Source organism: Chrysemys picta, chromosome 8 (genome assembly GCF_011386835.1).
Source record: "Chrysemys picta bellii isolate R12L10 chromosome 8, ASM1138683v2, whole genome shotgun sequence".
NCBI lineage: Eukaryota > Metazoa > Chordata > Testudines > Emydidae > Chrysemys > Chrysemys picta.
In genome coordinates, this window is record NC_088798.1 from 18053693 (window position 1) to 18067842 (window position 14150).

At 42.7% G+C, this 14150-nt stretch overlaps 1 protein-coding gene across 1 annotated transcript in view; it reads left to right on the forward strand.

Moving 5' to 3' along the window:
• Positions 1 to 10849, forward strand: part of UBE2U (ubiquitin conjugating enzyme E2 U) — a 28466-nt gene extending 17617 nt beyond the window's left edge. Inside the window, exons 8-10 of the mRNA XM_005300063.5 lie at positions 654 to 738; positions 5917 to 6032; positions 7407 to 10849. Of these exons, the coding sequence (XP_005300120.2) occupies positions 654 to 738; positions 5917 to 6032; positions 7407 to 7531 (326 nt within the window). The 3' untranslated portion in view covers positions 7532 to 10849. The remainder of the gene's footprint in view (positions 1 to 653; positions 739 to 5916; positions 6033 to 7406) is intronic.
• The last annotated feature ends 3301 nt before the right edge of the window (positions 10850 to 14150 follow it).

Here is a 14150-nt window from a genome sequence, read left to right on the forward strand (position 1 = left end):
TCGCGTCCAGACTAGACGCGATAAGTCGAACCCAGAAGTTCGATTGCCAGCCGCCGAACTAGCGGGTAAGTGTAGCCAAGGCCTTGGATGCATGACAATGCTTTAACAGGATTTATGGGGGATTACTTATCGGAGTTTCAGTCTGCAGGATCAGGTTTATATTGTTATTTATTACATATTCTATTCAAAAGAAATGTGTATCATATAATCACCATTTTATGTTCATGCATTTCAGTGGTAATTCTTGTCCTGTTTTGTTGTTTTATTCATAATACTTTAAAAGTGCACATATAGTGTTGCCATCCACCTAAGACAAACTATCAAAATTTGCTCTCAATTACACTAGTGTTTATCAGAGTAACTCCACTGAGTTTCATGGAATTACTTCAAATTTACTCCATTTTAACTAAAGTCAGAGTCTGGCCCAGGGACCTTATTAATAGCAATACATAGTTGTTAATGGTTGAGGTCCTGATTCCATTGCAGTTGATAGCAAAAGTCTCATTGACTTTAATAGTGCAGCATTCTGCTATAAACTTCTCCAAGTGATGCATATGCTTGTACTACTCTGATATTTAATATTTCTTTAGGGAATGTGATGATTGGTGCATCTTTTTCTCTAACTGTAACTTTCTGTAATTATGCCATTATAGTGTTTGAAGATCCAACATTTATAGGGAACTGCTATGGCTGGAAGGCAAAAAATCTGAAAGAAACAGGAGAATGGGATGAGAATACGTAAGTGTCTTAAATCCACTGAGCTTAAATTGCTATACATTTAGACCCAGGGTCTTTGCATATGCAATGGCAACATTTGAACTGTAGTGCTTTTGTTATAATTGCTGGCTGTTCATATTTGTACCCTACAAAATGTTACCAGACTGTTGATAATTGTTCTGAACTGTGTCTTTGATTTTGAGGTTTAGGGCCAAATCCCACCCTGTGTTGTGTGGATGGTCTGAGGGTAGAGGGCATTGGGAACAGAAGCAATGTAGGATTCCTACCTAGTAATGTCCAAGAAAATTCTAGGACAGGGCTCTACTAGAATTAGGGTGACCAATAGCAACTGTGAAAAAACAGGACAGGGGATGGGCGGGGCGGCGGGGGGGGGGGGGTAATAGGCCCCTATATACGAAAAAGTCCCAAAAAACGGGACTGTCCCTCTAAAAACAGGACATGTGGTCACCCTAACTAGAATGGATGCATGCTGCTTTTTTAGGGACCAGCAATAAGGTGAGCCTCTTGAACACCAGAATCACTCTGAGACTCCCATAGATTCTCCACCGCTTCCTTCCACCCTGCCAAACACAGCTCAGGCAAGTAAAGTCAGCAGAGAATCTGGATCAAAGCCCTTAAATTTTGAGTGCCTACTCACATTTTTCAATAAGTTCCCCTGTGACTGAAACCCTGTTTCCAAGCACATTTGTAAGAAAAAGGCAAAGCAAAATGCAAGGTCATTGTGCTGCCCTGTAATCTTTCAGATCAAACTGGACTTTCTCACTCCTTTTTATTACTTCTGAAGCTTTACAATAGGCCAAAAAGTTAGGAACCCCTTTTACCAGTCAAATCCTATTTGCCTTCAGCATGAATCAGAAGAAAATGAACGGGTAATTTCAGGTTGAATTTGAAGGACAGCAAGTTCTTAACCCAAATTAAAAGCTTATTTTTCTTTCTGAAGAAACCTCTAGAATATAAGGTTAATTTTCCTTTGACATGACTTCCTTGTTTTATTTCCTTTAACAGAACTCCTTTGTTTTGTATGTTTGATAATTGTTTCATTATGTAGTGCCACAGCATCCTATATGACCCAAGAAAATATTCAGAAAAACCAGAAACTTGTCCTTTTAAACTCATCTGTCCATTTTTGCATATGGCTTAACAGTCAGGAGTTGTTTCAGAAAGCTGTCTTTTTCACTGTCAAGCATAGCACATTTTTCATGTTAGTTTCATTAGAGCTGGAAAGGAAATTACTGTGTGGTTTTTTTGGGGGGAGTGGGTAGAGGAGGGAATCTATTGGTTTGAAATAGCCACATCTCACTGCCATCTGGTGGTAGGAGACCATATACTTTTAACAGATTTTTTTTTCTGTCTTTGAACTTCTGGGTTTGATTAATCAAAGGCAGGTTCAAATGCCCGGAACCAGGTTCAAACAGAGTTACCTCTCGTACAGTATTCTTTCCCCAATTGCAAACAGCTCACAAAACATGCTTGTGCTTTAAAGCTTGCAATATGTCCTTCGCTTGTAGCATTGGGTAGGGAAGTAAGAGGGCAAATTTTCTGACATCAATGCAGAAACAACCTTAATTGTTGACTATATAATAATATAGTTTACGTTTTCTTATTAAAGTTGTAGCTCATTCATGAACCATTATAAAGTAGATTGCAACACAGTTTGCTTTTGTATAACACTATTCATATAAAAATATTACAAGATATTTCACAGCTGATTATGTGCATTCATTTACTACACTAGTGTGTACGTAATTAGGGTTGAGTCTAATTCAGCTCTTTTACACCAGTAAAAATCTGGACTAACTCTGCTAAGCCTATGATTTACCCTGGAGTAACAGATAGCTGAATGTGGCACATCATTGCTAGATAAGATAGTTGCCAATTTTGGTCAGATGAATTCCTGGAGAGTTGGCAGCCCTTAGGGCAGTGATACAGAGAGAATGGTTGGTCACAAGGGACACCCAGGTACACAATATGTTGTTTATAATTTTAGTGATATAAAATCATAGACCAGAAAGCAGAGATGGATCTTGAAATGGCATTTAAAGCAGCCAGAGAGTCAGGGCAGATGGATAAATCTTCTGATAGTGGCAGAAGCAAGATAGTGTGCAGGGACAAAAGGGGTGAACAGTAAAGAATTAGTATCTGGAGGGCATGTGGAATGGCCTGGAGTGTTGGAGGATCTTGAAAATTAATGGTCAGGTTTTATGTCAGAGGGAAGTTTTCTGAAGATGAGAATAAAAGGAATGATGAAGTTCCCCAGCACACAGCTATAGGCCCCCGTTCAGCAAAGAACTTGAGACAAGCTTTCAACTGAGGATCTCAAAGTGCTTTACTAATTAATGCAACTGCACAATTCCCCTGTGTGGTAGGTAACTCCATTACCTTCATTTTGTACATGAGGAAACTGAGGAACCAGAGAGGTTAAGTGACTTAATGTGGTAATGAATGTGTAAAGATTGATCCTTTTGTATTTTTCCTCCTCTGATATGAAAAGGCATTCCAACCACGTAGACTAACTGAGCACCATTTCCTTTTTTAAATTCAGTGCTGCTGGGTTACGTCACAAGAAAAAGTACATAAAGCCAGTACACTTCTACATATTTTTTTTATTTTTTAACTCTTCCTACCTGAAAACAGTGGTGCAATATTATTTATCAAAAGCTAAAACCTTGTTTGCCACCTTGTGGCTGGAAAGAGAATGCATTGAACAAATGTTCTTTTCATGTAGTTGAACTTCCAGTTTCATGTGATCAAAGATAAATTAAAAGTCCCATTAACAGCAGCCCGTTCTATAGCCTTTTCCCCACTGCAAAGGGATCATAAATGTTCCGGAAGGTATGAATACATCAAATATTCTCTACCAGTCAAGAGAAAATAAAGTACATCATACTATGAATTTAATTACTCCAACAGTCTTCTCTCACACACTTAGTTATATTCTAATGGTGCAGACAGAAAGTGGAGAGAAGTCTGAGACGTTAACAATAGTAAATGAATCCTTGAGGCAGAACGTGAGTGTAGGTGTGACGTACCAGGGTACAATCCAGATTGAGTAGCTGTGCCACCCCTGCCCTGTAACCTGGGGTGCCCTGTACAATGCTTTGTGGTTCACAAACAGCCTCCAGCACGTAAGTCACTCCCAGCTATGTCTTTATGTGTGATGCAGCCAGCTAGCCATACCTTGGCTCTTACCAGCCTTAAAGAACACCAGTCCCAACATACGCCCAGTCTCAGATTTCCCCCCAGAAACACGTCTTGTACTGCCCAGCCCTCTCCTGGGCAATGCAAATATACTGAGTCCATTATTCCTGTAAAGGAATAATATGCACACGACTTGTTACCCCAAATGGAGTTACCCAGAAACTTCAACCTGATCAGACTGTTTTATCTAAAACAGTAAAACAAATTTATTAACTACACAGAGAGATTTTAAATGAGTACAAGTAATGAGGCATAAAAGTCAGAAATGGTTACCAGGAAAATAAAGAGAAGACATTTACTAATGCCTAAGTTAACAAACTATCTTAGATTCAAGCAAAGTTTCTCACCACATGCTTCAGCAGATTACTGATCAAACTCTCAGGTCAGGACCCCTTTCCCAGAGTCCCATGCCTGCTTCCTGTGTCTCTTCAGGCACAGTGAATACGATAGGCAAGGAAAGAGAAAGAGGTGCCGCGGGGTATTTGTCCCTCCTTTTATAGTTTCAGTTCCCTCTTGAAAAACATTTCCAGTTGAGACCCAGGAGCCAAAGAGTCTATGTGGAAGGATATTTCCTTCTCTTTTTTTCCATCTGTCATCTGTTTTTCTTTGTTTCTATTCCTGCTTGATGAGTCTGTTGCTGCTTAAATGCAAATTAAGCAGAGCATACATTCCTTTGTTTAGGACAGACCTGTTTGCAAACTTCTGTTTGGGCAGTGCTATGGTGTTTGGAACATGTGTTAATAACACCATACAGGGGAATCTTATAACTTCAGCTACAATGTTGTCACACAGAGGGCCGGCACTAGGCCGATTCCCCCGAATCGGGCCCCACGCCTAAGAGGGCCCAGCGCCCTAAAGAAGAGCGCCTAACTTTTTAATTTTTACTCACCTGGCAGCAGTCTGGGTCTTCGGCGGCACTTCGGCAGAGGATCCTTCACTCGCTCCGGGTCTTCAGCGGCATTTTGGTGGTGGGTCCTTCAGTGCCACGGAAGACCTGGAGCGAGTGAAGGAGCTGCTGCCGAAGTGCCGCCAAAGACCCGGACCGCCGCCGGGTATTCGAATCAGGCCCCGCACTTCCTAAAGCCAGCCCTGGTCACACATATTTTATCAGGACGATACTGACCAGCAAATTATGAGTTTTCGGATGATATATTGCAAAGCATACTTTGTACAAAGATTATCAAAATAGTGTGCAGGGTTTGAATACAGTGGTGTATTCTGTTCCAGTAGGAAATAGAAACAATTACTTTTTAGAGTTGCACTTAATCCACCCTTCCCATTGGACTCCCTTTTACCTTTTCAATCCACTTCTTTGCACTTTCTGTCTCCAAATGTAACCTGTTTAAAATGGCAGGCAAGTTTTTTGAATGAGAAGACTGAAAGGGACATTGTCATCTTAAAAATCAGACCATGTGCTAGAAATTCACGTTTTTGTACTTGTGTCACAAGTAACATCTCAGATTATTAAAGTGCAGGGAACCTTAAGTGCACACCAGCAGGTCTACATGGACTAATTAATACACAACCCATTAGTATGCTTTAGAAATCACACCCCGGTAGCGTCCATTACCTGACCAGTGTAGACAAGCTCAGTTTTACATATGTCTATAAGGCTTAGTTCTGCAAAGTGCCAAACACTCCGACCCTGATCTAGCAAAGCACTTAAGCACATGATTAACTTTAATTATGCAAGTAATCCCATTGAGTTTAGTGGAACTTTTCGTGTTTAAAATTATGCATGTGCTTAAGTGCTTTGCTGGATTAAGGCCAGAGTTACAGAACCATATAGATAATTAGTGTCACTTTCAGGTTCTTATTTATTACAGCTTCTTAGTGCTTTGCTGACTAGGAATGGGCTTAAGCACATTTGAAGTTGAGCACATGCTTAAGTGTTCTGTTGATTTGGGCCCTATAGAAGTTAGTTTTAACCAAATTTATGTTTGATAGTATCCATTAATTTACTTCTGTTTCTGCTTACAGATACAATGCTATTGTCTCTCAACTCATCAGAAAGCAAAGGCAACAAACAATAGATGAGAAACTGATAGAAATTAGGAAAGTGGAACAGGACAACAACCTGCTTTACCAAACTCCAGGTAAAGAATCAGTACCATACAATGTAATGTTTCTGATACCTGTACGTAGAACCTGATTTACTGTTCACTTACACAGGAGCGCTGCCAGCTTTTTTGCCGCCCTAGGCGGCGGAAGGTCCCGCCCCCAAAATGCCGCCCCCGACAGAGGTGGCGGAAGGTCCCACCCCCGAAATACCGACGACGACCGGGGCGGCCGAAGATCCGTCCGCCGTCCCCCAAATGTTAGTGCCCTAGGCGACCGCCTAGGTCGCCTTATGGGTTGCGCCGGCCCTGCACTTACACTGGTGTAAATCAGAATTAGCTCCATTGTATTTTAAAACCAATGTGACATTTGAATCAGACCTGAAGAGTGTTGGCATTATGGACCCAATCCTGTTTCTGTTGAGGGTAAAACTCCAGTTGACATTGATGGAGCAGTATCAGGTTCAAGGGCAGAAATTGTGTTGATCAGTATATGCCTGGATTCAAATCTCCTATGCCCTTGTACTGGTTGCAGTTTTTATTCTCTGTTGACCAAAGCATAAATGGAACTTGCATATGAACTTCCACCCTTCAGTGAGAACTGACCAGGCACCTGATCCAAACCTCATTGAAGACAATGGGAATCTTTCCATTCACTTCAATGGATCAGGCTCCAGATGAGAATCAAGTTTACAGGTCTGATTCTCCTGACTTGCTCTAGTGAAAAGTAGGTGTAACGCCACTGAAGTGAATGAAGTTTCACCTGTGTAAAAGAGAGGAGAATCAGACTCTATATGTCTAGGATCAGGAATTAGGCCACATTTTCACTAGTAAAAGATACAGGGCAGGCTCTTAATGATGAAATGGAGAGCTGAACCGTAGCTGTTACATGTGGGAGTCAACGGAGTCCTACTGACACAGTCTTTAATACCATGAGTGTGGTGGTGCGAATGGCAGAAAGAACTTGTTCCTGGTCCAGGACAGAACATTGCTTTGTCCTGAGCCTGAGTCCCAGTGTAAGATGGGAGAGAAACTCCACATTTTATAGGTTGGAGTTTTGGTTTTAATTCGATGGCAGTTGATTAAAGCAATTTGTGATGTTAGAAGTAGTCCCAGTTTAGATGGGATAGCGGTCAGAGTTCAGAGGCCAGAGCTGTATGATAAATGTGGTTTATCACACAATTCTGCCATTTTTTCATATAGGTATCACATGATTTATAGTATGTACAGTCTCTGTATATGCCTAGGAGATATGGATCCAGAAATCAGGCAAATTAAGATCTGCATTTTAAAAATGAAAAATGTGACTGTAGCTTGTTTTGGCAAACTTATTTGTACTTACCTGTTGTCTCCTTTCTCTTTATTAATCTGTTCTGCTATGCATATTTCAAACCATCGATGTCCCTGATCCAGTACCAAAAAGTCAAGCAGCAGGTGAAAAGAGACCCCTCAGTAAAGAGGAAGAGCCGTGGGAGAGTGAAGTGGACAATCTAGTAGCCTGGACTAACACTCTTTGTACCAAAGGATTAGAGGATTAAACTGTGATATCACACATACAGACACGGAAACACTTTTTTCTTACCATTTAACAAAAGACTTCTGTACCATTCCTATGGGGTGAATCCTCAGTTCTCACTCACTCTTTATTCAGGCAAATTCCTATCAGCTTCAACGAGAAGGTGAGTAAAAACTGAGCAGGAATCTCACCTCTGTGAACTAGATTATTTGCTGATACCTGTGCCACCACATTGGCTTCAGTGGACTTGCTGTGGAGTTACCGGTTGGATCTTATTACATCTCTCTATTGGTGCTGCACGAGATGGAACAGACTCTGCAGTGCCTCTCTTAGTTGTGTTCACTCTAGAGGACTTAACGGAGTAAAAATGGGTTGGTCATTACAGACAGAAGATCTGCTCTCTCTGTGTGTTTGGCATCAGATCTATTAAGAAGAGACCATTCCTCCATAATCATTTTTATAGTCAAACCACACTTTAAGGTTCTGTCTTTAAGCACTCAAAAAACAGAAAATGGCAAAGCTAATGTTGTTCTTGTAACCTTAACTCTGACCTTTCATGCTTATAGGGTATGATGCAGCCTTTAATATACGTGATCCCTGAACCAATGTTAGCTGAGAAAGGAGCGAATGTTGTACAGCTTCTGGGAAAGAACTCAATGTGTCTCTTAACCCTAACTTTCTGGCTTATCAATAGTGGCCTTATCTAGGTTATAAAGGCAGCTCAGTTTAGGCCTACTAGTCTGGTGGTTAATAGTCTGGTAAATCACAGGTATGTGAAAAAAGAGGGGAAGGATTCATAAAGGAAGAAATAAGGCCTATGGCTTTAATCCATGCTACCTAGATTTCAAGACCCAATCAGGTTCTCTTATTCAGCTCAGCAGGGGATTTGCTGATTTAGGGACTGCAGAGTCAGGCCGATAAAACCATCTAGTTTTTGGTGGAGTTTACAAACGTTGTAGATTGTAAGCTGCTTGAGCCAGGGACTGTCCTTTTGCTCTGTGTCTGTATGGTGCCTAGTACCAGTCCTGACTGGGGCTTCTAGGTACTACTATCATTTAACTAATACTAGTGGTGCACTGTGTGTCATAGGGGAACCTAAAGCCAGAGAAGACTGGTAAGGGGAACAAATGATAGTTTGTGGTGGAATCAATTAGAAATGTCAGTTATTTGGTAAACTTTGAAAAATATTTAGAATCTAGTACAGCTTCTCCTCTGTACAATGAGGATAATAGACTTCCCTTCCTCACAGGAGTGTTGTGAGGATAAACACATGAAATATTGTTAGGTGCTCAGCTATTACAGTGAGGGTGGGGGGCTGTGATGAAGCAGATAGGCCCCACACTGGCAACGAAAGGGTTAATGAGAGCCTGGGGAGCCAATGAGCCCCATCCTACTACGCTGGCAGCAAATGTGAAGCATGAAGAGGGGAGTTAAAAGGAGGAGACCGAGCTCCCTCAAATCTGCTTCTCTTGCTGTGAGAAGCCTGGCTGCAGCCCAGAGACTGAACTAGCTTGTCAGTCAGACAAGGCCCATTAGAAGGGACGACCAGACCCTGGCAGATCAGCTGAAGTATGAACTGTTTGAAGACAAGCCCTGAATAGAAGGGAGGGTCGCACTGAACGTTCATCAGAAAACCCAGTTTTGAGCTGTGGTTTCTTGTTGCTGATTTCTTTTGCCCTCAGCAGCCTGGAAGGGGTAGGTCTGAAGTGTGTCTTAGCTGGAAGGACAGCTGGCCTACTGTCAAAGACCTGTGGCTCGGTGAGTCGTGCCCTGATGGGCCACGAGGGCACACCACAGAGGCACGCCCAGTCACAGGGGCATTGTAAGTACCTAAGATAGATGGATAGTGTACTGAACTGGGACGTAAATGACCTGGGATCTCTTCCTGGCTCTGCTGCTACCTATTGCATGCTGTGGACAATTCACCTCTTGGAGCCTTTGTTTCCTGTCCCATCCTTTGTTTGCCTTTTCTATTATGATTGCAAACTCTTTGGGGTGGGGTCTGTCTCTCTCCATGTGTTTGCACACTGCCCACCCCAAAGGGGCTCTGATCTCATTTGCGGTCTCTAGAGATCTGTAAAAATGCAGGCATTTAAGTTAAAACTTGTTTCTAAGACAAAATAACATACATTTGGAACTCCCCAATTACTTTCATAAACTGTAGGCTTCCTTTAGAAGAGCTAACATTTCTGTTTAGTGCATTTTATAGCCTCTATTTACTTAGGAAGTTTCATGAGTTCTGAGATCACCCAACTTAAACAAGGAACATAGCTGTGGGAGGAACAAAGTTTCAAGCTGTGCAGAGCTACACATGCACATCTGGAATGATTTATAAACTCTTTTGCCGAAAATAATATAAATATTTCCACACACTGCAGTCAAAGGACAAGGAATAGTCCTGGAAAAGAATTAGCCCCAGCAGACTTGCATTTGAAGAGAGGGGAAGATCACTGTTGCCCTGATGTTGACCATGTCCATTCAGACAACTCTGTACATGGCTTTAGAATGCAGAGGGATACCGGACTGTGTGAAGCTGTAGTTAGAATTTCAGTTTGTGAATGCACATCTTATTTTAATTCTGTCGAACATATGTGGAAAAATGATCTCCAGCAACAATTGCCTTCTATAATTTTCAGTATAAATCTAGCCCCAATGTTTCTAGCATAAAACATGTCAGGGCTCTGCATTGCAAGTTTGAGAAGTCCCTTAAATTTTGGATCAGAGTTTTATGGGCTCTTGTGTGTGACTTTTGTTTCATATGCCATATGTTGTATGGGGGGTGTTCTCCCTACAATGCATGTGTGCGATGCTATGCGCTCATATCAAGTCTATCTGTAGTGGGGAGTAATGGGATACCCAGTCAGTTGTGCATACAGAGAGAAACTTGCTAATTAATTGGTTTGTCTACATGCATTAGATACAAATCAGCCAATAATGCTGTTTGGACCCAATTCTGATTATACATGCATTGAGTTTACACCGATATAATGCTAGTGGAATTACTTCAGCTTTACGCTGGTATAAGTACAATCAGAATCGGGCTCTCTGGTTTTGCTTTTAGGGTTTTTTTAAAGCACAGTATCCTCTAGATGGCGCTATATTACTATGTAATACACAAACTGTTGCAGCCTCTTCAGAGGGATCTGCATTTTATCTGTCTATTTTTAGTGACGTCTTGGGTGTTTCTGTCTTTAATTGTTTATAACTATAACTCCTTAGCTATTTATTTGAAACAGTGTATCCTTTGGTGTGGAAGGATGTTTAATGCAGCATAGTGGAATGTCTCTGTGACAAAACTTCTGTTGTGCTTTATCATGGCAAGTAAAGAAAGTTGATCACATGCATGTCGGTTCCCTTATGCGTGCTCTCTCTTTTAAATAAGTTTCACCCAGTAGGAACATCGGATTCAATAGGGTTATCATACGTCTGGATTTTCCCAGACACGTCCGGCTTTTTGGTCCTCAAATCCCCATCCGGAGGGAATTTCCAAAAAGCCGAACATGTCCGGGAAAATACTCCCAGCTTTGCCGGCATCCCTGCCCCAGTCCCGGGCTTACCTTAGAGCGGGCTCCGGCAGGCTGCGAGCTGCAGGTGGATTCCCCTCAGCAGCAGCGGCTGCTGCTGCTCTGAGACACCTCAGCTCTGTGCAGCTGAAGAGCCGAGCTGCCCGAGCGGTACTGGCTTCACGGTTTGCCGGGCAGCCCCCAGACCTCCAGACCCTGCGCCCCCGGCCGGGCACTTCACCAGCGCAGCAGCAGCCAGAGCCGCCGCCGCTGCAGGGAAATCCGCCTGCAGCTCCTGCTTCCCGGCTCCGGCTGCTGCTGTGCTGGGGAAGAGCCCGGACAGGGGCGCAAGGTCTGGAGGTCTGGGGGCTGCCCGGCAAACGGTGAAGCCGGTAGCGCTCGGGCAGCTGTTTTGCGTGGCTTGGAGGGAGGAGGGGGAATGCGGGGCGCTCAGGGGAGGGGGCGGAGTTGGGGCGGGGACTTTGGGGAAGGGGTTGGAATGGGGGCAGGGAAGGGGGGGAGTTGGGGCGGGGCTGGGGCCCCGTGGAGTGTCCTCTTTTTCCAATATTCAAATATGGTAACCCTAGATTCAAGAACACTGGCAAAAGTTGTATATAAAGGCAGCACTATATTTTCACATAGGAGCTGTTAAATTCATACTGTGTATATGTGCGCAACCACTAAAAAGTTGTGGGGGGAAAAACCAGACATCATGGTGATGAGCATTATATAAAAGCATTGAGAGAAAATGCATGACTCCTGCTGCAACCACATTAAAGGGGTCATCAACAGGATAGTAAAAATACAGGGGAGGGACACATCCCTCCTCATTCTCCTCAGTAGATACATCTATGACTTCAAGTATCAGGAGGTAGCTGTGTTAGTCTGTGTCCACAAAAACAACAAGGAGTCCAGTGGCACCTTAAAGACTAACAGATTTATTTGGGCATAAGCTTTCGTGGGTAAAAAACCCACTTCTTCAGATGCATGGAGTGAAAGTTACATCTATGACTGTATCTCTATATAGAATTTGTGTGCAAACTAGCACGTATGGACCATCTACTGTCTTCAGTCCACAGTGTAATTCACACTGATGTCAATGGGGGTTACCCATACAGGCCGAGGGCAATGCAATGACCTTATGCCTCCTGCACGGCTATACTTTCTGTGGTGGCATGCAGTGTTGTAGCCATGTCGGTCGCAGGATATTAGAGAGACAAGGTGGGTGAGATAATAATTGCTCCAATAAAAGATATTACCACACCCACCTTGTCTCTCTAATACTTTTTGTGGGTCACATTGTGAGAACCTAACTTTGAATAGTACCTTGCATCATGAATAATCCCATCGACATCAGTGAGGCTATTTGTGGAGTAAGGCACTACTCATTGTGAATAAAGGTATCATGGTGACACTTTACATTAAGGGTACATTCAAAATTAGTTTAGAAAGCATCAATGAATGATTAACATGCTAAATGTTCAATTGTTACAGAGTCCAACTATAACAGCTAGTAATAATTTATTAAACTATTTATAAACGTACTACCCTTCACATAAAAGATGAGCAGCACCACAACCTGGCCCTATGCTTGTACAAATCCAAATGATCTGCCTAGATCACCAGAAAGTTCTGAATCTGGTGGGATTTGTGCTTGCTGATCATTAGGGATTCTTGAAAGGGCTGGCTCCCTCCCTGTTTTCTTTCTCAGCTGTGGTGTCCCTGTAGCTTAGCATCCAACAAGCAGGCTGATCAAAGATATCCAGTGAGAAACCGCAAAACTGGCTTGACTAAAGGGTGAGAGAATAAAAGCTGAAGGTTCTCTTATCTTGAGCACACTGTAGGATATGTTAATAATTTAGAACAGCCAAGGACAAAAAGATAGCACTTTAAAAGTAAGCGAGATAAAGGTAGAAGTTTATAAATATTGTTTGCAATGCAGTTAAATCCAATAAATCTTTCATTTGACTCCAGATGAAACAAGAAAGAACAAATTCTTAGTTGGATCAATGCCAACAGCAAAGTGCCTTATGCCCAACTTATGGTGCATAGTTTAAAAAAAAAAAGCTCTAAAATCAGAGGGTTGGGTTCTCTGCTGTGCTGCCGCTGATTTGTGCTACGCTGCTGGTGTAAAGTAGCCCTAAAGGCCGCAGAACTTGCCATTTCTTGAGGGATCTTCTGGCAACATAATGGCTGCTAGACCAATCCTCCCTTCCAGCGATCTGTGCAGTGACTATGTCTATGCCCTAGGGGAAAGGGATGTGGCCAGGGCTTCCCTGTGCCCCAGTGAGCTCCAGCAATTGTGTCAGCTCCATGGAGATGTCAGCAGCTAGCATATATTAGAGCAGATTTCAACCAGGGTCTGTATTAACTCTTCTTTGGAGCAGCCATCACACATCCCTTCCCACACAGACAAACCTGGGAACTGGGGACTGCCACAGCTAGGGTGGGGACGTCCCTGTTAGTGCCTCTCCAAGGGAGCCAGGGAGTGGTGCTGAGAGCCTATGCGAAAGCATAGGGCCTCCATGCAGCTCTCCCCAGCCCTGGAGAGGGGATCCATCACTTTGGATGCAGGCCCTATATTCGTTTCCTGGAGCTTGCATACCCTACTCCCCTGCTATGATGATGTAGAAGAAATCCACATAGGGATCCTTACCTGTCCCCAAGTCCCTCCTGCAGGTTTTGTCATAGGAGGGGAAGATGAATGATGGACATTGCAATTGCTCTAAATGATTTAGCAATTTCAAATACAAAAACTATTCAAGTATATTGCTCCACAGTGCTTGCTATTTTTGAATACATCTAATATCTCAGTGTGTGTATATATATCTCCTCAATATATGTTCCACTCTATATGCATCCGAAGAAGTGGGCTGTAGTCCACGAAAGCTTATGCTCTAATAAATTTGTTAGTCTCTAAGGTGCCACAAGTACTCCTGTTCTTTTTGCGGATACAGACTAACACGGCTGCTAATCTGAAATCAGTGTAATAGGTGAGTTAAGAGCAACATTACAGCTTTTCCTTGCTTTTGTCTGTAAGTTGGTATACTGCCAATAGAACTCTAACACACACTTTTTAATTTGTTGAGTTCAGAGGTTTCAACAGCCTGAACATATGCCGTTCTTTATGGCTAATAA